The sequence below is a fragment of the Jaculus jaculus genome, chromosome 14, assembly GCF_020740685.1.
Source record: "Jaculus jaculus isolate mJacJac1 chromosome 14, mJacJac1.mat.Y.cur, whole genome shotgun sequence".
Lineage (NCBI taxonomy): Eukaryota > Metazoa > Chordata > Mammalia > Rodentia > Dipodidae > Jaculus > Jaculus jaculus.
Window position 1 is genome coordinate 54,397,979 of NC_059115.1, and position 26,340 is coordinate 54,424,318.

The 26,340-nt window shown below is 38.2% G+C and overlaps 1 protein-coding gene across 2 annotated transcripts in view; it reads left to right on the plus strand.

The window, feature by feature from the left end:
* Cert1 (ceramide transporter 1) overlaps positions 1-26,340 on the plus strand; it is a 118,086-nt gene that overhangs the window by 77,841 nt on the left and 13,905 nt on the right. The window contains exons 7-13 of one of the 2 annotated variants that reach the window (XM_004651531.2): positions 4,118-4,275; positions 9,343-9,435; positions 10,764-10,850; positions 11,771-11,863; positions 12,344-12,421; positions 23,369-23,464; positions 25,913-26,045. In XM_004651531.2, the coding sequence (XP_004651588.1) occupies positions 4,118-4,275; positions 9,343-9,435; positions 10,764-10,850; positions 11,771-11,863; positions 12,344-12,421; positions 23,369-23,464; positions 25,913-26,045 (738 nt within the window). The remainder of the gene's footprint in view (positions 1-4,117; positions 4,276-9,342; positions 9,436-10,763; positions 10,851-11,770; positions 11,864-12,343; positions 12,422-23,368; positions 23,465-25,912; positions 26,046-26,340) is intronic. The other variant, XM_004651532.3, reaches the window with a different exon arrangement.

Sequence of the window (26,340 nt, forward strand, 5' to 3'; positions counted from 1 at the left end):
GTAAGTAATACATTTTCCCATTCAATTGGATGAAAGAAAGCGCATGCGGTTTTATTTTTTACCTCTCAAATTTCATTCGACTGGCCTGTGGCCACTCTTATACTAGTAGTGTGCATTGTATTGCTTACTGCTGGTCTATAGCACAAAACTGTGAAGCATAAATCTTCTTACTTCATTTTTTCAAGACTGGGTGATTCTAGACCTTTGGCATATATATGTAAATTTTAGGAACAGCTTATTAATTTCTTCAAAAAACTTAGAAATTTTTATAAGAATTGCTTTAACTACATACAAGTCTTGGGAATACTATGTCTTAACAATGTTAAGTGTTCTGGTCGAGAGACAGAGGATATTTTTTTGTGTGTGTGTGTGTGTTTAGATTTTCTTTATAGCCTTTCAGTTTCCCCAGAGTTGCACATTAAGCTGCATAGCAGCATTATTCATAATAGCCAAAGATAACTTAAATGTTCATCTACAGATAAATAAATACAATGTAATGTATCTACACAATGGAATATTACTCAGGTATACTAAAGAATAAAGTACTAATCTAAGTTACATAAAATGGATGAACCTTTATTTCAACCACTGAGTGCTAGAACTAATAGGCATGCAGCACTGTACCCAGCACATGGATGAATCTTGAGTGATAAAAGAACTTGGTTACAAAAGGACACTTTATAAAAAATATTTTTATTTTGTTTATTTATAAGAGAGTGAGAGAAAGAAGCAAATAGAAAATGGGCGCACCAGGGTCTCTACCCACTGCAAATGAACTCCACATGCATGTGCCACCTTGGGCATCTGGTTATATGTACTGGGGTTCAAACTCCAGTCCTTAGGCTCTTCAAGCAAGTGCCTTTACCACTGAGCCATCTCTCCAGCCCCAAAAGGCTATTTTTGGCTAAGAAATGATAGTTGAGTGCTCAGCACTAATGAGACATCTCTGTCACACCTTCCAAGGCTCAGGAAACATTGTGGAAGAGGAGGCAGAAAGAATGGAAGGGCCTGAGGATGGAGAGGAGTGCTTTGAAATGCTGTCTTCTAGACACAAATGAATTCCAGGTCAGCCTGGTCTAGAGTGAGACCCTACCTTGAAAAATCAAAAAGAACAAAAAAGGACTAGATGGAAAGAAGGGGTTCAGTGTGATGGGGAGGAGGACAAAAGAAAGTAATGGATGTAATGGGAGGGTATTATGATCAAAATACATGCATGAAAATGGTAAGCAAAACGTTTAATAAAAGGTCACTTTTATGCTTGTTATATGAAATGTCCAACAAAAGAAGCAGATTATAGAGGCAGAAGGTATATTAATAGTTGCTGGGTGCTGAGGGGTTGGGAGGGACAGGGAGTTGTGGAGAAGATTTGATGAAAATGTCCTAAAATTGATTGGGGCAATGATTGTATAGTTCTGAAATATAAAAATAATTGAGGGTGGCTGGATGTGGTGGTGCATGTCTTCCTTTAATTCCAGCCCTTGGGAGGCAGAAGTAGGATCACTGTGAGTACAAGGTCAGCCTGAGACTATGTAGTAAATTCCAGGTCAACCTAGGCTAAAGCAAGAGCCTACCTCGAAACAACCCCCCCCCCAAAAAAAATTAAATGTGTCATATGAGTAAGTTTTATAGTATGAGGATTAGGGCTGGAGAGATGGCATAGCGGTTAAGCACTTGCCTGTGAAGCCTAAGGACCCCGATTCAAAGCTCGATTCCCCAGGACCCATGTTAGTCAGATGCACAAGGGGGGTGCACACGTCTGGAGTTCATTTGCAGTGGCTAGAAGCCCTGGTGTGCCCACTCCCCCCCCTTTCTCTGTCACTCTCAAATAAATAAAAATAAACAAAAAATTTTTTTAAAAATAGTATGAGGATTATATCTCAGTAAATCTGTGTTTTTGAAAAATCTAAGGTAGGGATAAAGCCCAGGGGCAGAACACCTGACTACACAAAGTCCTAGGTGATCTCCTGCATAACCGAAGTAAGTATATACAACTGCATTTTCTAGAATTTATTTGAGTGAGCTGGGCGTGGTGGGACATGCCTTTAATCTCAGCACTGGGAGACCAGAGGTAAGAGGATCTCTATGAATTTGAGGCCACCCTGAGACTACGTAGTGAATTCCAGGTCAGCCTGGAGTAGAGTGAGACACTACCTCAAAACTGCCCCCCCACCAAAAAAAAAAAAGAATTTATTTGAGTAAACTCATTACGTACTCATTTTGCCTGGTTTTAGGAAGTTGAGGTTCATCAGTATTGTTCTATGTATCAGTAGTCGGTTTCTTCTTACTGCTGAGTGATGTTCCATTTTATGGATACACCACAGTTTATCATTTCACATGTTGGTGAACATTTTGTTTACTTATATTTTGTCATCTTACAAATGCAGCTGTTGTGAACATTCATGGTCAAGCCTATGGGCATGCATTTTATTGCTTTGGGGTAAATACCTTGGAGTATAATCTGAGAATCATACGGTTGGTGTATTTTAACTTCTAAAGAAACTGTCAGGCTATGTGGTAGTTTTTCTCACTGCTTTCAAAAATTGGTGTGGTTTTTCAAAATTTCAGACATTTGTAATAAATGTGTAGTGGTGCCTTGTGGTTTTATTTTGCACATCCCTAGTAAATGAAGATAAGTGTCATTTTGAGCCGGGTGTGGTAGCACACACCTTTAATCCCAGCACTCAGGAGGCAGAGGTAGGAGGATTGCAGTGAGTTCAAGGCTACCCCGAGACTTACATAGTGAATTCCAGGTCAGCCTGGGATACAGCAAGACCCTATCTTGAAAAAATAAAAAAATGAAAAATAGATTGAAAAAAGGAAGTGTCATTTTATGTGCTTACTTGCCATCTGTCATCTCTTTTGAAAGTACTTATCCTTAGCCCCATTCCTTTTTTTGCAGTTGCAATGTAGAGCATGAAACCAGAGCCTTGTGCATGTAAAGCCAGTGCTTTACCATGCCTCTACATCCCATTCCCAGCCCTCAGTTTTTAATTGATTGTCTTAATAAAATCTAGATAGAAGTGCAAGATTAACTATATCACCCTTTCTTTCTTCTGAGGCTTATCTCTTCATGTGCTTTAACAGTATCTTCAAGAACAGAAATTTTAAATTTTGATGTAATTGTTTCTTTTTCCTTTTACAGAGCTATACTCTTTTCTTGTTTTTGAGTTAGGGATTTGTTGTATCCCAGGCTTACCTGGAACTCATTCTGTAGCTCCAGGCTGGCCTCAAGCTCATGATGATCCTCCTGCCTCTGCCTCCTGAGTGCTGGAATCAAAGGCATGCTCCACCCCACCCACTTTAGAACTATATTCTTACTGTCATAACTAAGTTTTTTTTTAAGTCAAAAGTGTTATGATTGAATTTATATAGATGCAGTCAAGATGATTACTTATTAGAAACACAATAACATTCTTTTATTTGTATTTCATAGCGACTAATTTTGAGATTTTTTTTAAAATACTTTTCATTCAATTTTGTGGCTAAACATGAATTAAAATTATGAAGGGTAGCCAGGCTTGGTGGTGCACACCTTTAATTCCAACACTTGGGAGGCAGAGATAGTAGGATTGCCATGAGTTCAAGGCCAGCCTGAGACTACATAGTGAATTCCAGGTCATCTTGGGCTAGAGCAAGACTCTACCTCAAAAAAAAAAAAAAAAAAAATGAAAGGTAAAGATAAAAGCTGTTTAATATGCTCATTGCTCCTGGATATAAATTTTTTTTAAATTTCATACCATGTTATTACATTCTATAGCTCATCTTCACATACTTTTTAAAATTCTACATGTTTTAAAATAGAAACTAGTTCTTTCTCTGAGCTTCCAGGTTGCTATTGTTAGAGTATTGCTCCTCCTACTTGTATTTACTGGGTGGAGCATAGCAAGTAGATTTCAGGAAATAGAATATAGAAAAAGGACTTGCAAGTTTGCATGGCACCACAAAGTTCCGCTCACAGAGCATGCATGGTGTGTCTAAATGCCAGGCCATAAGAAGAAAATTGTAGCTCAACAACCTGCTCAGTCAGATTTGCTAGTTATATAAGTATATCCAAATCTTATAATCAAAAGTTATGTGTCTATTTGAAATAATTTTAGTGAATAATTGTCTTTTTCAGTATTTCCACATGTAACACCAAAAGGAATTAATGGCATAGACTTTAAAGGGGAAGCAATAACTTTTAAAGCAACTACTGCTGGAATTCTTGCTACACTTTCTCATTGTATTGAATTAATGGTAAAACGTGAAGACAGCTGGCAAAAGAGACTGGATAAGGTAAGACTGGTTTTTCTTCTTTTCAGAAATAATCATTTAAGTTTCTTATGTCTGCTGAACATTTAAACCAAACTGAGTTCTTAGGGGAAGGCCTGTTGTGTTGATAGAAGTAACAGATGGTTCAGCTTCTCTAACCTTTGGTCTGATTCTTGATTGTGTTTAATATAAAAACTTATAGTATTAGTAATGGTTGGAATAGAAATTATGTACCATTTAGTGTTGTTCACTTTTAGTGTATAAATAAATGTGAAACTGTAGTAAGTTATTTGAGCTAACTTAAACACCCAGCTTAGAAAGTTAAATATTTACTTACTTCATCCACAGCCTTTGTGTTTTCCCTGGTCGTTGTGATATCATAATGTGACATACATTATGCTCTTTGACTATTTGCCTTATAGTCCATGGTCCCACCTTTAATCAATCACCAGCACTGATAATATTATAGTATGACTCACTAGCTTTTTTAAAAAATTGTATTTATTTATTTGAGAGGAGGAGAGAGAGAGAGAATGGGCACACCAGGGCCTCTAGCCACTGCAAACGAGCTCCAAAAGCATGTGTACCTTGTATATATGGCTTATGTGGGTACTAGGGTTTGAACCTGGGTCATTAGGCTTTACAGGCAAGCGCCTTAACTACTAAGCCATCTCTCCAGTCCTGAATCACTAGCTTCTCATGTGAACTGTGGCTCACTGAACTTACTTAGTAGGAAAAGTCTATTTAAAATTCAATTTTAAGCCGGGCATGGTGGCACACTCCTTTAATCCCAGCATTTGGGAGGCAGAGGTAGGAGGATCGCTGTGAGTTCGAGGTCACCCTGAGATTCCATAGTGAATTCCAGGTCAGCCTGGGCTAGAGTGAGACCCTACCTTGAAAAGCCAAAAATAAATACATACATACATACATACATACATACATACATACATAAATAAATTTTGTAGTCCTCTTAAAGGTCTATTGAATGCCACTCTTACTTACCTTTTTCATTATAATTTTACTCTCAAGGTTGAAATAACAGGATCTTAGCTCAAATTTTTTTTTTTTTTTTTTCGAGATAGGGTCTCACTCTAGCCCAGGCTGACCTGGAATTCTCAGGGTGGCCTCGAACTCACAGCAGTCCTCCTACTTCTGCCTCCCAAGTGCTGGCATTAAAGGCATGCACCACCATGCCCGGCCTTAGCTATATTTTTGATGAACCATTAAATGTATGTGTATACATGTGTAACACAGCATGTGTTTGCATCTCTACATACATATATGCATGTAGTATATGCGTTTATTGATAAATAATTCAAAAAAGTTGCTTTTATAAATGTCAATTAGGTAATTCTCAAAATTTGGGAAAAAATTTAATTGTAACAGTATGGTTTTATTGATATTTCATTACAGAGTAGTTGAATGCCTGCTGTAAGCTAGGAATGGAGAAATAGTAATAAATAGGTAATATTCCCTCAAGGAGCTTAAAATCTAAGGAGAACAGTTTAGAAGTAGCTTAGTGTGTCTGTGTGCATCTTAGGCATTAAGCATTTGAAGTGAGACAGTAAAGACTCCAGGGATTTCTGGTGCTTTTTTTCCCCCCTAGAAAACATCTCTAAATGACTTCATTTTTATTTTGTTGTCTTTAAAAAAAAAATTGTCTCTCCTCTTATGGATAACATTTTAAAGGAAACTTGTTCAGGAGGTACAATCTTTCCCTAAGTAATACAGACTCCTCTTCAAAATAAAACTTAAAATTTACTGGCTATATTATGTACATGAATATTAAATATGTAAGTTATTTCATGAGACATCTTAGTTTTTTTATATTCTTCTTTTAAATTTTTATTGGGAATTTTAATATATGAACATACTGCAATTTGGTTGTATCCTATCATGTTACTCTCTTTGTCCCCTCTCCCTTGCCTCATTCTACTAAGGACCTGCCTCTATCAAGGTTGTCCTTCCTCTGCTTTGTGGTCTCATTTATTTTGTGTCTCTTTCATCTTCTGGGTCAAAACGTTGATGGAGTTAGGACAGTACAGGCCTTGTGGAGTTATCAGCAATCACCATGGGGTCATGAATACTCCAGTCAGTTCATGTCAGGAGGATAGTGCCCCAGAGGATGCCCTCCCACCCTATGGCTCTTAACATTCTTTTTGTCCTCTCTTCCACAGTGTTCCCTGAGCTTTGGAGGATGTGATAGAAATTTCCTTTGGTGTGGAGTTTTCAACAGCCTCTTATTTTCAGCTTTGATGAGTCTCAAGTCTCCTCAGTATCTACCACCATCTCCATAGAGATCTGTTCTCTGGCTAGCTGTGAGAGCAGCACTCATATTCAGTCATCCACTTCTTTGCAGTGTTTCCTGGGCTCTGGTGGGGTCATCATGACTCATCCAGTGCCAAGCACTCAGCTTTCTCTTCTTGTCAGTTTGATGAGTTTTGGGCCTCCCTAATATTCACCACTGCTTGTAAAAGGCAGGTTCTCTAACAAAAATTGAGAATAGCATTAATCAAAGGGGATAAACATATATTAGAAGGCTTTTGATAGGTGTAATAACCCAATTTGGCCAGAAAAAAAAATAATGGCAGCTTCCCACTACAGTCTATGACATTTCAAGTAATAGACTTACTCACGGTGATCCTCCTACGTCTGCTGGGATTAAAGCCTTGTGCCACCATGCCTGGCTCAAGTAATAGACTTTTGACTAGGTTCTCAGTATAAGGCATGAATTCCCTCCCACTAAGCAAGTCTCATATCCAGTCAGAGAATGTGTGCCACTCTTACCCATGTGTACACCTTGTTCAAATGATTGATTTTGGAACTTACAGAATCCTCTGCTTGTTCACACTATTGATGACTTTCATCCCCCAGCAACTCCCATAGCAGTTGCCACTCAGTACTATGACAAAAAGATTGCATCCATCGAAGTTTCAGCTTAGATTACTCAGTGCCCTTCAAACATAGCCTGTGGTGTCTTTAGCAATAAGGTCTTCCCATATAGTTCTGGTGGGTAACCAAGTGCTTTGGCAATGACCTGCATTGCTTCTCTGTGTTGGGGGTGTCTCATGGGCCTGCCAGACCAACAGCTCACTACATAGAGGATGACCCAATTCTGGCCCTGGGATTTATCAGCATCAGCCTATGGCTTTAGGGTAAAGCTTTCTCCCATCCCAGTAGGGTACTTCTGCCTGAACTTCGTCTCTTTCTTAAGGAAGTTACATGGTTTGGTTTGGGTTTTTGTTGTTGTTGTTGTTGTTGTTGTTCTGGTTTTCCGAGGTAGGGTCTCACTCAAGCCCAGGCTGACCTGGAATTCACTGTGCTGTCTCAAACTCACAGCGATCCTCCTACCTCTGCTTCCCGAGTGCTGGGATCAAAGGCATGTGCCACCACGCCTGGCAGATGTTAAATGTTTTAATTATCTAATAAAGAAGTAGGCTGTCTTTAGTTTTGTGTGTTTCTTCCTCTCCCCTCTCTCCCTTTCCCTTGCCTTCTACCCCCTGTATTGTGTCCTTCTATTTCCCTGTCTACTATGCCCTGTCGTAATGTCTCCCTGCTTCTTCACTCTCCAGACCTCATTCTAGCTTCCTGACCAGTACTACTTGATGCTTACCACAACTTATAAATCTAAATATTCCAAGTTAGGATCCACAGATGAGAGAGAACACGTGATACATGTTACCTCACTTAGAATAAGTCTTTCCAGATCTATCCATTTTCCCGTGAATTTCATTTTTCCTTACCACTGAAGACCACGGAATAAGACTTCATTGTGTATTTGTGCCATATCTTCATTATTCATTCATGAGTCGATGGGCATCTGGGCTGATTCTATTTCCTAGCTCTTGTGAACAGAGCAGCAGTAAACATAGATGAGCAGGTATCTCTGTAGCAAAGTGTAGAGTCTTTAGGATATGTGCCCAGGAGTAGCACATCTAGGCATATAGTAATCTTATTTTTAGGGGTTTTTTGGGGGGAAGGTTCGAGGTAGGGTCTCACTCTAGCCCAGGCTGACCTGGAATTCACTATGTAGTCTCAGGGTGGCCTCGGACTCATAACAATCCTCCTACCTCTGCTTCCCGAGTGCTGGGATTAAAGGCGTGCACCGCCATGACTGGCTGCATTTGTTGTTTTTTTTTTTTAATTATTTGAGAGCAACAGACACAGAGAGAAAGACAGATAGAGGGAGAGAGAGAGAATGGGCACGCCAGGGCTTCCAGCCTCTGCAAACGAACTCCAGACGCGTGCGCCCCCTTGTACATCTGGCTAACGTGGGACCTGGGGAACTGAGCCTCAAACCGGGGTCCTTAGGCTTCACAGGCAAGCGCTTAACCGCTAAGCCATCTCTCCAGCCCATTTGTTGTTTTTTAATGAAAGCTATTCATCACAAAATGAAATGGAATCTCAAAATAGTGTTCTTTTGTTTTTGTTTGTTTGCTTTGTTTTTTATTTTTTTGAGGTAGAGTTTCACTGTAGTCCAGGCTGACCTGGAATTCACTATGTAGTCTCAGGGTGGCTTCGAACTCATGGTGATTCTCCTACCTCTGCCTCCCAAGTGCTGGGAGTAAAGGCATGCACCACCACTCCTGGCTTCAAAATAGTTTTAATTTGCGTTTCCCCGATTCAGGGGTTTTTAATACATACTAGGCTTCAGTACAATATGAATTGACAAAATGACCCCGTTTTATGGCTGTAAGTTTTGAGTTTGGGTCAGTTTTTATTAAATTTTGATTGTGTATATTTTGTGTATTTTATTACATTTTGATCGTGTATATATTGTAGGATCTATCTATAAAATGAGAGGGATCAAAATCTTTTCAGCTCTAAAATACAGTCTTAACCAACAAAGAGAAAGAAATCTTATAATATCTTTTGAGCATTCTCTGAGTCTACCTATTCATAATTGAATTCGTTTATTCCCAGTATCTAGTACTAGCTGTTTTCTGGAGTAGAATAATACCTGTTTGTTTCAGAAGAGTGGAGTTACTTTTTGGTCAGATTATAAAATTTCACTGAAATTCCCTTGATTTCATGTCTTCATTATAATTAAAATGTCTACTTCAAATCAATCTCTTTCTTTCTCTGTCTCAGGAAATGGAGAAGAGAAGAAGAATAGAAGATGCATATAAGAATGCAGTGTCAGAACTTAAGAAAAAATCCCACTTTGGAGGACCAGATTATGAAGTATGAACTTATTTTTATTTGGTCTTAATAAGTACATAGGTCATTTCTCTATACCTGTTATAGAAGTAATCTTTAAATTATACTTTTGTAACCTTTAAATAGTCTAAATATATAATTTGTTCCTCAGTATTAATTTAATTAAATGTACATAAATGACATGTTTTCTCTAGTTCTGTTGTCTTCCTATCCATACATATATGTGCTAAAATTTAGAGTTTGATGAAGCTCTATCCCTCCTTGAATTCACTGTGTAGCCTAGTCTGACCTTGAATTGTTTTTAAAAAAATTTGAATATTTCGTTTGTTATTTATCAGAGAGAGGCAAGCAGATAGAGAGCATAGGCACACCAGGGCCTTTAGCCACTGCAAACAAACTTCAGGAGCATGCATCACCTTGTACATATAGCTTACATGGGTACTGGAGAATTGAACCTGGGTCCTTAAGCTTCACAGGCAAGCACCTTAACTGCTAAGCCATCTCTGTAGCTCTTGAATTCTTGATCTTCTTGTCTCTGCCTTTTTATTTATTTCTTGTCTCTGCCTTTTAAGCACTAAGATTATAGGTATGAGGCATGCACCACCATGCCCAGAATATCTAGATTTGTAAAATCATGATATAACAGGAGTGTTTATTGTTATTTATTCAATACCTCCTATTTATTTATTTATTTGTTCAATTCCTCCTATTTAAAGTACACCTTTTTCTTCATGAAAAAAATGAGCTGGGCGCAAGGCATGGTGGTACAAAATTAATGAGAATGAATATTCCTAATACAACTTTATGGGAAACAAAATTTCAATTTCAAGTGATTTCTCTATATCATGAAATATTACTGCTTTATTTCTTTTCAGCCTAATTAAGCTGAAATTCTTAGCTCAGAGACCATACAAAAGTAGGAAGCACACTAGATTTGGTCCATCTGCTTAGTTCAGTAGCCCCTTTTATCCCCTGCAAGAGCAAGGGAAAACATTTGCAAGGCTGAAGCAGGAGGATTGCTTCAAGTTTGAGGCAGCATGGCTACATAGTTAGTTCCAGTCTAGCCTGGGCTACAGCATGAGACCCTGTCTCACAAAAACAAAAGGTATGGTAAATGTGAATATTGAGTGAGTTAATTAATTGTAACTCATGATTTTATACAGTATATGTTAGTCACCATTGTGATAATATTACTTAGTATATTAACTGCTTCATAAAGATGTGCTCAATAAATGTACATGGGTAAATTTTCAACTAACCTCATCAGAGGTAACACCAGAGTCATCGATATTTTCTATTTCCTTGAATAAACTGGTTGATGTGTTGTTTTGTTTTCCTGCTTGTTAAACTAGGAAGGCCCAAACAGTCTGATTAATGAAGAAGAGTTCTTTGATGCTGTTGAAGCTGCTCTTGACCGACAAGATAAAATAGAGGAACAGGTATATCTGTTAAAATTCCAAACTGCTCATTTCCTTCTTTTAATTCAGTGTGTGTATGTGTGTGCATGTGTGTGTATGTGTGTGTGTGTGTGTGTGTGTATGTACACACACTCAGAATTCTCAAAAACAGCCACTGAAAAAGTATTCTACAATTGATACAGTAAATCACATATATTTTAAACTGCTTGCAAACACGGGGAAAGATACATGCAATAAATTATTGAAGGAGAAATAAGGTATTAGCAGTGAGTGAAAGCAGCATTGAATAGAAACAACCAAGCTATCTTCTGTGTACTTAGAAGGTGAGTACACACACACACAACACAGCAGTTTCTGCTACATTACTTCCAGTAACTATTTATTGACTTAAAGAAAGAAACTAGGCAATCTAAAAAGTTGGAATGTGGTTAAGTGTCAGGTTAACAAGAGTTAGATAATGAGATGAAAGCAGGACCACCACCATGAAAAAGAAGTAGAGATGCACACAGGATAGGATTTTAGGAACATAAGGAAAGCAAATACTAATGTTGGTTCTAATGACATGTCAACATATGTAGCAGCAGAATGATTGAAATGATCTGGCCAGAGTGTAAGCAAATGAAAATTGGCAGTAGTGCTAAGATGGACTCATGATAATTGATGCTGTGTACCTCGTGGGTGAGAAGATTTAACTATGAGCAATACCAAAGACTGTATTCCTGTTTTAATGTATCTATGGAGTGAGAAGAGACTGAGCTGGTATCTCTGAAGTAAGTGTCAGGATCAGACAAGGCTTGTGTCTTCTGAGCAGTTTTATAATTGAAGTAATTATTGCTAAAGTGTTTACTAATTAAATGTTAATACCAGGTTATAATAGCCATTTGTAAGGTACAAAATACACTTTCACAGCATCACATCTTAACATTGTATGTTTTTCTTAGTCACAGAGTGAAAAAGTCAGGTTACATTGGCCTACATCCTTACCATCTGGAGATGCCTTTTCTTCTGTGGGGACTCACAGGTTTGTACAAAAGGTAAGCTGATATCAGTTTACTGAAAGTACTCATCTTTTCATCATTGTTGATGGGGTTATTTATAGTAGAAATTTTCTCCCCTTGTCATGAATTTAGAGTTTTTGTACCACATGTTGTATTTTATATATATTTTCCAAAACAGTTTAGAAATCTTACTCCCAATTTTTTTTATTTAAGGGAGAAAATGAAGGGAAGAGGGGATGGATAGAGAATGACTAGTTCAAAATAGTTAACCACAGTATATCCAGTTAAATTTCTTTCTTTAAGGTTAATTATTATTTTGGATTTGGAAGTACTTCATTCTTTCTAGAATAGATTGGGAGCATAATGCATAATAGGTGCATGAAGTCAGCACTTGCTGCTGTGCTTGCTTCATATAGTGCTTTGTTTCTCTTTATCTGGTGTTTGGAAGTTGGTACTGAATGCTCTGTTGTGCCTTTGTTCTGATTACTTGGTTTTTTCTTTGTCTGTCTCTGGTAGCCCTATAGTCGCTCTTCCTCCATGTCTTCCATTGATCTAGTCAGTGCCTCTGACGATGTTCACAGATTCAGCTCCCAGGTACTGTATAAATGTATAGAGCGGACTTGAGTCTTTTATGCTTTACTTAAGCCTGCTTGCCAGTTCCTAGAAATCTTCTGGTCAGGCCATATGTTTTGGTTTTGTATTTTAAATAGTAACAAGAATTAAAAAGGCCTTTTTTAATCTACTGAATAGTTTCTCTGTCAGGCTTGCATGTGCCCTTTATTTTGTAGCTTCTGCTGTGAGTAGTTTGGAATTTTGTTCTAAAGGAGAAGTACTCAGGAATAGTTTTAAAATAAAAGTTACCTAGTTTTCATTTATAATGTAATAGCTATTTGTTACTTCATACAGAATTCAACCACATTCACAGACATGGACTATATATCATAAAAGCAGGTTTTAACAATATCACTTTGATCTGATTTTAAATCTTACCTATTTATATTTAGCAAGGAAATAACTTTAAATAATGGTTGTCTCACTACCACTGTCATAGTAAACTCCATTGAGCAAACTATATTTTCTGGATATTTGAAGTTAATATTCCTGTTCTAATGGCAAATTTGTGGAAATTGATTTAAAGTTTATTTAACATCACTAAGACTTTAGTAATTTATGATAGTAAAAGGTGAATGTAGTCTCTCCTCCAAATTACCATTAGAGTTACTTTTTTAAAGTGTCAACTTTAATTATTTTTTTCTCTTTTGTGGTACTAGGGATTGAACCTATGGCCTTATAATGTGCTAAACAAGCACTCTTGTCACTGAATCACATTCCCAGTCCTTTAAAAACAGCCTTTAAATCCTTGTCCTTCAATTTTGTATTTTTATGGTGGTTACATTTTTTTGAACTTTATTATGGTAAGAACCCAGTCTAATTAATCAAAATACACACTTTTAAATCCTGGTAATGGGGCTGGAGAGATGACTTAGTGGTTAAGGTGCTTGCCTGCAAAGCCCCAGAAAACATATTTGAATCTCCAGGTCCCATGTAGCCAGATGCAAAGTGACACAAACATGCAATGTTGCACATGCGTACAAGGGGGTGCACGCATCTGCAGTTATTCACGGCAGCTGAAAAGGCCCAAATGTGTCATTCATATTCTCTCTCTCTCTCTCCCCCTCCCTCCCTCCCTCCCTCTCTCTCTCTCTCCCTCCCTCCCTCCCTCCACCCCCTCCTCCCTCCCTCCCTCTCTCTCTCTCTCTCTCTCTCTCTCTCTCTCTCTCTCTCTCTCTCTCTCTCTCGGAAATAAAATAATTTAAAAAAATTATAAATACTGGTAATGTATCATCTTGGGCAAGTTTTTCTTTCTTTGTTCTTCATTTCCATGACTTAGCTAGAGCCTGGGACGTGATAAATTCCTAGGAAGTGTGGGGTTTTATTGCCATTATAATAGCATAACTTTTTAATTTAATTTTTATTAACATTTTCCATGATTATAAAAAAATATCCCATGGTAATACCCTCCCTCCCCCACACACTTTCCCCTTTGAAATTCCATTCTCCATCATATTACCTCCCAATCTCAATCATTGTACCTACATATATACAATACCAACCTATTAAGTACCCTCCTCCCTCCCTTTCTCTTCCCTTTATATCTCCTTTTTAACTTACTGGCGTCTGCTACTAAGTATTTTCCTTCTCATGCAGAAGCCCAATCATCTGTAGCTAGGATCCACATATGAGGGAGAACATGTGGCACTTGGCTTTCTGGGCCTGGGTTACCTCACTTAGTATAATCCCTTCCAGATCCATCCATTTTTCTGCAAATTTTGTAACTTCATTTTTCTTTACTGCTGAGTAGAACTCCATTGTATAAATGTGCCACATCTTCATTATCCACTCATCTGTTGAGGGACATCTAGGCTGGTTCCATTTCCTAGCTATTATAAATTGAGCAGCAATAAACATGGTTGAACATGTACTTCTAAGGAAATGAGATGAGTCCTTAGGATATATGCCTAGGAGTGATAATAGCATAACTTTTGAGCTAATCAGTTACTACTTTTTTCTTCTTCCAGACTATTCTGATTCATAGTTTATGACATATCTATTATTTTAATACAGAGTTTATATTTATAAAGATGTAGAAATGCATTTTGGTGATTTTTTTTTTTTGCCTTGAATATCTTTGAGAAAAATATTAACAACTCTTTTTTCTTCTTCTTTCTTCTTCCTACCTTTCTTTGAGAGAGAGCAGGTGTGCCAGGGCTTCCAGCTACTATAAATATACTCCAAATGCATGCACCACCTTGTGCACTGGCTTATGTAGGTCTGGGGAATCAAACCTAAGTTCTGTGGCTTTGCAGGCAAACACCTTAACTGTTAAGCCATCCCTCCAGCCCGTATTAACAATTCTTGATTGATCAGAATCTTCCATAGCATGATTTCTTATTCCTCTTTTTTTTCGAGGTCGGGTCTCACTCTGCTCCAGGCTGACCTAGAATTCACTATGTACTCTCAAGGTAGCATCAAACTCTCGGCGATCCTCCTACCATACCTGGCTTTTTGTGTGTGTGTGTGTGTGTGTGTGAACACTGGGTCTCTCTAGACCAGCCTGACTTGCCACTCAGTAGTCCTTTCAGGCAACTCATTCTGTAGCACACTGTCCTCAGACCCACAGCTGTAAGGAGTGTGCCACCACACCTGACTTCCTTCATTTTTGTGTGCCTTTTTATTTTTTTTCCAAAAAATGTTTTCCCAAGATAGAGCTTCACTCTAGGCCAAGATGACCTAGAATTCACTATGTAGTCTCAGGGTGGCCTCAAACTCACAGCAGTCCTCCTACCTCTGCCTCCTACGTGCTGGGATTAAAAGGCCTGTGCCACCACGCCCTACTTTGTCTGCCTTTTAAAGGGTGGTGGATCTATTCACAATTAATAAATGACAAAAGTACATAATACCAGGTGACTTAGTTTTATTCTGCTAAGCCTCATGCTACTTTACTTTAAAATCTTAAAGTCTCAGACTAAAACCCACCAACATTAAACCCATTTTTCCTAGAAATGTTGGAACACATGAGCTATAAATCGAAACAAACAGACTGAGAGCAAAGGATAACTGTAAACTGATAAGGATACCTAAGAATAAGCCCAAACCCTAGCACTAACTGGAGCCCCAGAATAACTAAAAGCCTTTGAGCATGTGTGCGTCCATGTTTTTATAAGACTGTGCCATGTTTTAGCTTTTTTCTTTTTAAGTTTAGAAAGATTTTTATTATAAAGCTTAAAAGAAGAAAAGGTAGAGCTCCTACAAAACAGGAGGAGTCTCAGGCAGGCAGTCCTCCTTAGCTTCTTTGTATAACATTTTACGTAAGGTATGACAATTACTTGAGAGATATTAATCTTGCTGGTAGATATTTTCCTAATGAATGGCCCTGTTTCAATTGTTGATTATATGCCAAAGGAGAAAAAAGATGCAGAAAGTAATGAAGTATTCAAGCATTTCCTGCTCTTGCATTTGTTGTCATCAGCAGACTTGGGCTCAAGCAATTAACTGTCAGACAGTGCACCTCATGTTCACCAGCACCTTTAGAACAAGCAATCCAAATTGGTAAGATTTGATTCTTGGGTCGGACAGGTGGCTTAGTGGTTAAGTGCTTGTCTGTGAAGCCTAAGGACCCCAGTTTGAGGCTTAATTCCCCAGGACCCATGTTAGCCAGTTACCCAAGGGGGCACACGCATCTGGAGTTCATTTGCAGTGGCTGGAGGCCCTGGTGCACCCATTCTCTTTCTATCTGCCTCTTTCTCTCTGTCCGTCACTTTCAAATAAATAAAAATAAACAAAAAGATTGGTTCTTTTTGTTGTTGTTTTTGTTTTGCCAAGGTAGGGTCTCATTATCCCAGGCTAACGTGGATTTCACTGTGTAGTCTCAGGGTGGCCTCATACTCAAAGCGATCCTCCTACCTCTGCCTCCCAAGTGCTAGGATTAAAGGTGTGAGCCACCACGCCCTGCTAGGTTGATTCTCTCAGAGGACATTGCAGTGCGTTATCTCCCATTGTCAAAGAATCTGGCAAATTGATTGATTCTATATAATTATAGTCAAAACATAGCATTGGATCTAAGCTTAGAGCTAATATTAGCTGAAAAACAATGTTATGTGGGAAATTCTTCCAGTCCATTGCTATATGAAATTACATTAGTGGCCAAATAAAATTTGGTACACTTTACACTTCTCATATCCTAAAAAGACTTACATATTAAGCAAAGTAGAAAGTTTTAGGATAATTATTCACATTACAAACATTATGTTACATTGTCTTACACTGAGCAGCTCAATGTAATTCCTTAAAATATTTAATGTAGCCAAATGCTGCATTTTGTAATTAATTCAAAAAGTAAATCAAAGTTTACTGCTTCATAACTTGCCAGGAATGTGTTCAGTAGAAGTACACATGCATAAATCCCACACCACCTAGAAACAAAACAAAATTTGCTGAAATATTATTGAAGCATATTGTCTCAGTCAGATAGTATTTGTTAGTAACGAAGTCTTTTAGAAGTCCAGACTGACATATAGATATCATATCTAGTGTTTTTTTTAAATCATTTGTATTCTCATAGGCAATCCTTCCAAATCTTTAGAATTTCTCTTGGATGTCTAAAGAAGTATGGACTCACGACCATCTTGTTCTTACTGAAATGAAGTTCCTGATTGGATAGGATAATCAAACATCAAGCTAAGAGATGCCCTGAAAATAGCCTCAAGTAAAATGTGTAGCCAGGCACATTCATATGAACATGATTTCACCCCAACACTTGAGGTTACAGCAGAGGAATCCCAAGTTTGTGGACAGTGTTGGGCTACATCGTGAAACCCTAACACTTCACACTCCTACCCCATCAAAAATGTGCAGCTTTTAAGAAATTAGCATCAATACATGAATCCTTCTGATGGACAAATAATCAGGAATGGAATTGCTCCAAGTCTGGAAAGTTGTAATTGTAGAGGACTGTAAGTTGCTAAATGATACTGGTACCATGGACTAGTAAATAAGTTTCAGGTGTTGAGAAACTAAAATGCACTTAGGTTTATAAATATATTTTTTGCAGGTGATACTAATTTACATAAACAGATACATTTTAAGATGTTACCTCAGAAATCAAAAAGGGGAAAAATCCCCTGTTGAAAAAGAAAGGAAACAGATTAATTTATGGCGAGCATTATTGCAACAATGATTGATTCTTTTTTGAGGAATATTTTGTTTTTATTTATTTATTTGAAAGAATGGATGAGCCAGGTCTCCAGCTGCTGCAGATGAACTCCAGGTGCATGTGCCACCCTGTGCATATGGCTTACTTGGGTCCTAGGGAATCAAACTTGGGTCCTTTGGCTTCACAGGCAAGCAAGCAAGCACCTTAGCTACTAAGCCATCTCTCCAGCCCTAGAATGGTTCTTTTTAAAGCTGTTTCTCATTCCATGACAACAGTAATTTTTTAACACGTGGGTGGGTGGGTGGGGGTATGTGTGACATGAGCACACGTAGGTATAAATGCACTTGTCCCATGCACACACATGTGGGTACCAGGGAAGAACATCAGATGTCTGCCCCTCCATCACTTGTCCACGTGTTTTCTTGAGACATTGCTTTTCATTGATTCTAGACCTTGCCAGTTTTTGCAACCCCTAGTGGTTCTCTGCTCTATGCTTCCCACAGGACTGGGAATGCACATATGCATGGCCACACCCTACTGTTTACATGGGTGCTTGGGAATTGAACTCAGGCAGCCTCGGGCCTGTGCTTGTACAGGAAGTGCTTCTACCTGCTGAACCATGTCACACCCCCCCCACCGCCCCGCCTTGTCGGACGGGCTCATATCTTCACCTCCCAAGTACTGGATTGTAGGTATACCAAACTACTGGGTTTTATAACATTATTTTTGTGATTGTTTCACTCCTCCCTTTGTTTACTGTACAAGTAGTACCTCTTAATTTTTAACAGAAATTTAAAAGTAGGTTAAAATCTGGGTGTGGTGGCACATGTCTTTGATCCCAGCACTCGTGGAGCAGAGGTAGGAGGATCACTATGAGTTTGAGGCCAGCCTGGGACTACAGAGCCCCAGGTCAGCCTGGAACTAGAGTGAGGCACTACCTCAAAACAAACATGGGCTTAACAGATGGCTCAGCAGTTAAGGCGTTTTCCTGTAAGATCTAATGACCTGGGTTCAATTCCCCAGTACCCATGTAAAGCCAGATGCATAGTAGTGTATGCATCTGGAGTTTGTTTGCAAGGCCAAAAGCCCTGGTACACCCATTCTCTGTCTCTCTTCTAGTTCTCTCTGCTTGAAATTAAATATATACAAATATTTTTTTTTAATTTTTAAAATTTTTATTAGAATTTTCCCTGATTATAAAAAAAAAATAAAAATAAAAATAAAAAAATCCCATGGTAATTCCCTCCCTCCCTCCCCACCCACAAATATTTTTAAGAAAACAAGCAGGGCTAGAGAGATGGCTCAGCAGTTAAGCCACTTGCCTGCAAAGCCTAATGACCTGGATTCGATTCCCCAGTACCCATATAAAGCCATATGTAAAGTCGTGCATGCATCTAGAGTTCTTGAAAAATGGGGGGGGGGGGGAAACAAACAGAAAAGCATAGAATAAAAGAATTAAGTCCATTATCAATCTTATGTTTTATCATATATGTGTGAATGAAAAGCTAGTTATGGTCATACATGCCTTTGGTCCCAGCTGCTTAAAAGACTGAAACAGAACTAAATATTTAATTTAAAATAATAAGTTGATATCTTGTGTCCATCATATTTATATGAATAAAAAGCTAGGTTTGGGGGCTGGAGAGATGGCTCAGTGGTTAAGGTGTTTGCCTGCACAGCCTAATGACCATTCCCCTGTACTACTCATGTAAAGCCAGGTGTGCAGAGTGGAGCATACATCTGAAGTTTGTTTGCAGCAGCTGGGGGCTCTGGTGTGCCCATTCTCTCTCTCTGTTTCCCTCTGCTTGCAAATTAAATATACACACACACATATGCATACATATATATAAAATCAGCTGAGTTTGATGGTGCATGCCTATGGTTTCAGCTACTTGGAAAATTGAGGTAGAAGAAATACATGAACCCAGGAGTTTGAGACCAACTTAGCAGTACTCTTTTTAAGGGGGTATGACAAAAACTTGGGCTAGGGCTGTAACCATAGTAGCATGTCCTGTGTTCTATCTCCAATAACACAAAACTTGAAAATAAAATCAAGGGCTGGAGAGATGGCTCTGAGGTTAAAGGCATTTGCTTGCAAATCCTGTCAGCCCAGGTTCAACTCTAGCACCCTTGAAAAGCTGAATGTCATGAGTGCCCCCCCAACACACAGAGAAATAAGTAAATTAAATAAATGAGTACACAAACAGGCATGTGTTGATAAATAACACACATCTTAATAACTATCTTTTTTCTGTTAGAGGTAATTCTATAAACATTTTATAAAATTCTATATAATTCTGAAAAATTCTATTAAAATATACTTTGTAGCTTTTTAAACTTCCTTATGTATAGGTTAATTTTCCCAGTGTCAGGCAAATTCAACTTATAGCCCCCTTAAGTAGCATTATATTGAAATTATTATTTGGATATTACATGGGAAGGAGAAAATGATTAGAATTAAGAGAGTTGCCTCCTCTACTCTAAATGTATCTTGTGTCTATTTTTTTTCATAGTTCATTGGTTGGATACTACACATACAGGTTTGATAGACCAGTATTTGTAACACTATTTCCTGGAATATCAAAATTTAAGACTAATAAGATGGTGTGTGTTTGTGTGGGTTCAGTTAGACTAGCTGACCAGGGAGCCCCAGGAATTCTCCTGTCTTTGCACCAGTCTGTGCTAGGGTTACAGGTGTGTGTAGCCATGCCAGCCTTTTACATGGGTGCTGGGGATTGAATTCAGGTCCTCATGCTTGTGAGACAAGCACTTTATTATTCTTCCAGTCCCTGACTTGTGTTTATATTTTGTCATCAAACATAAATGGTCCTGAGTTGCCCTCATCTTTTTGGCATGGGTCCCAAGTCACCCTCATCTCTTTGGCATGTCTACCCAGTAAACTTAGCAGATCATCACATTAGACCTGAAGTATTGGTGGTGGTTGCAGCTGTACAAGTCACTGCCTCTGTAGCAATATTAGCTCTACATTATATTAAAGTCTGTTTGAGTAAGATCTTGTACCACTTGTCTTCTTAACCTACATGTTAACTATAGCAAGGGAGGTAACATAAGAAAGACTCAGTGGAAGCTTTGCAGAGGCTTCCACAGTGATTTGGTAGTGGTTTTCTAGGAGCACAGCACTAGAAGCATCTTGTTTCTTTGTTAGATTTTTCAAGCCCTCTTTTGTCAAAGTAAAACAAGACTTTGAAGCTATTAGTACATAGATGCACATGTTATGGGAATATCATTTTTAAGAAATTTGAAGCAGGTTCTCTAGCCCAGGCTTACTACCTGGAACTCAGTCTGTAGCCTGGGCTAGCTTCAAACTCGTGGTGATCCTCCTACCTCAATCTCACATGCTCAGCTAGTTTTTAAATCTGTTTAGACAGAGTGTTAAACTTTGCTTTCTGTACATGTCCATTGTTAAAATTGTGCTTCCTTCTATCAATTTATACATCTGGTTTTGGCCAGACAAAGTGTTGCAGGCCTTTAATCCCAGCACTCCAGAAACAGGTAGGAGGATCTATGTGAGTTTGAGGCTACCCTGAGACTACATAGTGTATTGCAGGCCAACCTGGGCTAGAGCAAGACCTTACCTTGAAAGAAAACTGGTTTTCTTTGGAACAAAATACAAATCAAAAATAACACATAACCACTTAAGCTATGAGCAGACTGAAAATCTTACAAACGGAATTGTTTTGACACAGTAAAACCCTCTTCATATTTGTCCTTCACTTGTAACCCACATAAAATAGGGTTTAGTTCTGTGGAATAAAAATTTCATAATAATTTCACGTGTGTGTGTGTGTTTTTTTTTTTTTTAGTATATTTTATGTATTTGAGAAAGAGATAGACCGAGAGAGAATGGGCGCACCAGGGCCTCAAGCCCCTGCAAACAAATTCCAGACGCATGCACCACCTTGTGCATCTGGCTTCCGTGGGTCCTGGGGAGTTGAACCTGGGTCCTTTGGTTTTGCAGGCAAGCGCTAAGCCATCTCTCCAGCCCTCAAAAATTATTTTGCAGCCAGACATGGTGGCACAAACCTTTAGTCCCAGCCCTTGGGAGGCAGAGGTAGGAGAATTGCCTTGGGTTCAAGCCCACGCTGAGACTACATAATGAATTCCAGGTCAGGCTGAGCTAGAATGAGACCCTACCTCAAAAAAAACAAAAAATAAAAATTTTTTTGTGAAGCTGAGTGTGGTGGCACACGCCTTTAATCCCAGCACTCAGGAGGCAAAGGTAGGAGGATCACCATGAGTTCAAGGCCACCCTGAGACCACAGCCTGGGCTAGATTGAAACCCTACCTTGAAAAACAAAACAAAACTTTTGTTTTGTGATTTGTTTTTTCCCCTAAATCAGGAGATAATTAAAAGCCCTTCCTCACTTTGAAAAATGTATTTTAAGATCCATATAACATCCCTTAAATATAGGTTATTGCTAAAATTAATAATTTTAAAAGTTTCTGTCTCAAAACTGCCTTTATTTCAAAATGTATAAATTTCTTCTTCAGTATTTTTAGTGAACACAATAGACTTCATCTGAAATAGGTAAACTTAGAAATAAGTTTTTAAATTTGAGTATTAAAAACATTTTCTGGGATAGAAGGATGGCTTAACAGTTAAGGTGCTTGCCTGCAAAGCCAAAGAACCCAGGTTCGATTACCCAGGACTCATGTTAGCCAGATGCTCAAGGTGGTGCATGTGTCTGGAGTTCATTTGCAGTGGCTGGAAGCCCTGGCATACCCATTCTCTTCTTTCTCTGTCAAATATAATAATAAAATATATTTTAAAAAACATTTTCAAGTCTTCTGCTTTCTTTAATGTATTTATTACTAAAATTGTGTTAGCATCATCTTTTATCACTCTCCTTCTGTTTCAAAACATTTCAAACTACCATAAAATTTTACAAGTAAATGTCATTTAGGGTTCTATATGTGTGAAATATATATTCAACTTTCTTTGCTTACCTGTGTTCCAGTAATTTGTGGTAGTTAAATGCTGCATTAAAATTTCAATGAAAGCAGTTTAGTTGAGACTAGGGTAGTAGCTAGGCACAACCTGGTTCAATCCCCAGCAGCAAGAGAGGGAAGTTAGACGTTTTACAATACTGAACTAGAGTGATTGGTTATATATAAATGAATATCATTAGGGCAATTCCTTAAAAGAATTCAGAACATTGAAATCAAATCAAAAGTTTATTTTTAAGTTAGTTTATGTTTAAAGAATGGTTTGCTTTTTTGTGGACCTATAACAAAATTTCTTTTTTCACTATATTTTATTTATTTGAGAGAAAGAGGGAGGTAGAGAGAGAATGAGCACTCCATGGCCTCCAGCCACTGCAAACGAACTCCAGATGTGTGTGCTCTCTTTTGCATCTGGCTTACATGGGTCCTAGAGAGTCGAACCAGGATCCTTTGACTTTGCAGGCAAACGCTTTAACCACTTAGCCATCTCTCCAACCCCATATAACAGACTTTCTATATATCTGAGGTAAGGAACACTGCAGTGGGGATTTGTGTTCTTTTGTGCTTTGTATGCCATGGTTTTCTGCTTCAGGATGACCTCTCTATTTTTAGTCAAGGGTACACAGTAGGCCACTTTTTGTTACTTGAGGTAGAACTCCATCTTCCTGCACTTTCCCTCCTATCCATTAACCTGAATGTCTGGGATATAGACTCAACTGAATTCTTCAACACTGTAAAACTTCCTAACCTTGGCTTTCTATAAGTATCATTTCTGAGCTGAAGAAAATGGGTACCATTCTGTTTTAGAGATTGACATACCTATTAGATGCCGATCGTCATGGCTTTATTTTTTCCTTTTCAAGGTTGAAGAGATGGTGCAGAACCATATGACTTACTCATTGCAGGATGTAGGTGGAGATGCCAACTGGCAACTTGTGGTAGAAGAAGGAGAAATGAAGGTAATTCCCTCTGAAATGATTTGGTTGCTAAGTGGAGTCTATGGATATGAATAACATTAAAACATGTAATCAAAGAAGCACCAAATCCTAAGGAATAAATGTCTTCTTATTTCTGCAGTTTTGTTTTTATTAGTTTCTTTATGAGCATAATACCCTGCTGTGTCTAGAGCATGGAGAAAGTAAAATTGGGGGAGTGACATGTAAAATGTTACAGTCAGCTAGTGGCCCTTTAGTTAGACACTTCCTTTGTCTTGTACTTGAGTATATGGAATGTTGTAGCCAGATGTCACTTTGTTTCTCCCCTCTTTGGGAGACAAATAAAGGAGTGAAGAAAATCCTAGAGGAACAGTTGTATAACTTCCTCCACCCATAAAGAGGAGTAGAGAATAAGCTCTCTTATAGCCATCTAGAGACAGATCATTGGCATTATCAAGTAACCCACCAATGAGAAAGCTTTATTGTCTGTGGCACTTAGACTAGCCACTTCACACACTGTGTCATTTTAGGGAGAGTAAACAGATAAGAAGAAGAAAACCAAGGACCTTGAAGACCACATAAGAATGTAAGACACGAAGTGATCTAAGGCAACACTAGAAAAGTCAAGCTGTTGGATGTCTTTTGGAAGATTAAGAAAAGAGATTAATCTAATATTTATATAAAATTTGATGGAGGAAAATCAAAAAAAGTTTAATTTCCAGTTTGGGTCACTTAGGAAATGGTGGTTATATGGCTTAAATAAATGAGAATGTGGGGGAGAGATTGTGAAAGAGAAGCTGTCAAATACTCAACTGGTTCTTAAGTGTTTCTTCATTTCCTGAAAATACTTATAGACTTCTTTAAAGTAGCAAACTATGTAATTTTGAAATAACTGATTTTACTTAGCCCTTAAGGAACATAGCCTCAGAATATAAAGCAAAATAATTCTGTGCTTATTATCTTTTTGTCATTTTAGTTTTCAGTGTTTAGTTCAAAAATGAGTGCCTGCTGTATTTCTGGCACTGTCTAGATACCAGGAATTCCAGCATTGTACAAAGCTGCCTTAAGTTGACATGCTTGAGACTCTATTCTGATCACACTTACTTGGCCCTGTTTGCAATGTTGGACAGTCTTTGAGAATGTCTGGTTAATAATGCTAATTTAAAATAAATATATTTTTTTCTTGGATCTAAGATAATGGAGAGGGAGAAAACAGGAGATTGCATGTACCTGGAGCAGGAGAGAGAAAAAGAGCAGTTTATTTCATATCATTTAGTCATGTATCACATATACGTCTTACTTAGTTGAAGTTTATCTTGGATTTGTCATTTCAGTATTTTATTTATTTATTTGAGGGGAATATATGGACACACCAGGGCCTCTAGCCACTGCAAACAAACTTCAAACACATGCACCACCTTGTACATCTGGCTTTATATGGATACTGGGGAATTGAACCTGGATCCTTAGGCTTTGCAGTCAAGCACCTTAACTGTGGAGCCATTTCTCCAGACCCTATTTAAAAGATTTTTTTAATTTTTTTATCATTTCATTTATTTATTATATACAGAGGGACAGAGAGAAAGGGAGAGAGAATGGGCATGCCAGGGCCTCTAGCCACTGCAAACATACTCCAGACGCGTGTGCCCCCTTGTGCCTCTGGCTAACATGGGACCTGGAGAATGGAACCTGGGTCCTCATTCTTTGCAGGCAAATACCTTAATCACTAAGCCATCTCTCCAGCCCTAAAATATTTTTTATTTAAAACTGAATTTAATAAAATGAATGAACATCATTGTGGGACAAAGACATAGCCAGCCTTGCTCACATCCTTGACAATTACTCTAACATTCCTTCTTTGGGTTTGCCTACAACATTTTTATGAGTACTTTATTTTTATTGATTCCTCTCCAGACCCCCTCCTCTCCTTTGGTACCATTTACCCCTTAGTAATTACACTCTTTTTTTTTGTCAAATTTAACAATATTTTTGTCTTCTATATTAATTTGAAATTTTTTCAGTTAGCAGTATATATTCTTTTTTCAAAAGTTGTATTATTTGAGAGAGATAAAGAGGCAGATAGAATGATACATAGAGAAAGAATGGGCATGCCAGGGCCTCTAGCCATTGCAAACAAAACACCAGATGTATGTGCCGCCTTGTGCATCTGGCTTATATGAGTACCGGGGAATCAAATCTGGGTCTTTAGGTTTTCCAGGCAAATGCCTTAACTGCTAAACCGTTTCTCCAGCCCAGCAGAATATGTTCTATGAATGGATTTTCTTAATAAAATTTTGAGATAGGGTCTTAATATGTAGCCTAGGCTAGCCTTGAACTTGCAACCCTGCTCAATTTCCCAAGTTCTAGATTAGAGGCATGGATCACGATGCCCACAAATGCAGCCATAAATGAAAGCATGTTTTCAGGTTGTATTCCAAGGGTTTGATTTTTACTTTTCAAATACTTCTTTAGGTATACAGAAGAGAAGTAGAAGAAAATGGGATTGTCCTGGATCCTTTGAAAGCAACCCATGCAGTTAAAGGTGTCACAGGACATGAGGTCTGCAATTACTTCTGGAATGTCGATGTTCGCAATGATTGGGAAAGTAAGCTGTTGTCCTTAATTATAATTATTGTTTTTAATTTAGTCAAATCCATCCTGGTTTTCTGTATCTAATACATAGTTTACAAAGTGAATCTACAAAATACATGGAGAATCATACAGAGGATTAATTATACCTTTTTTTTATTTGGAAGTAGTAGTCCTGGGATCAAATCTAGGGCCTTATACATGCTAGGCGAGTACTCTACTACCGAGCTGCATCCACAGTACCATACCTTAACTCTTTTAAGACAGGAGTCTCACTATGTAGCTCAGGCCTCAGCCTTCCAAGTTTTAGC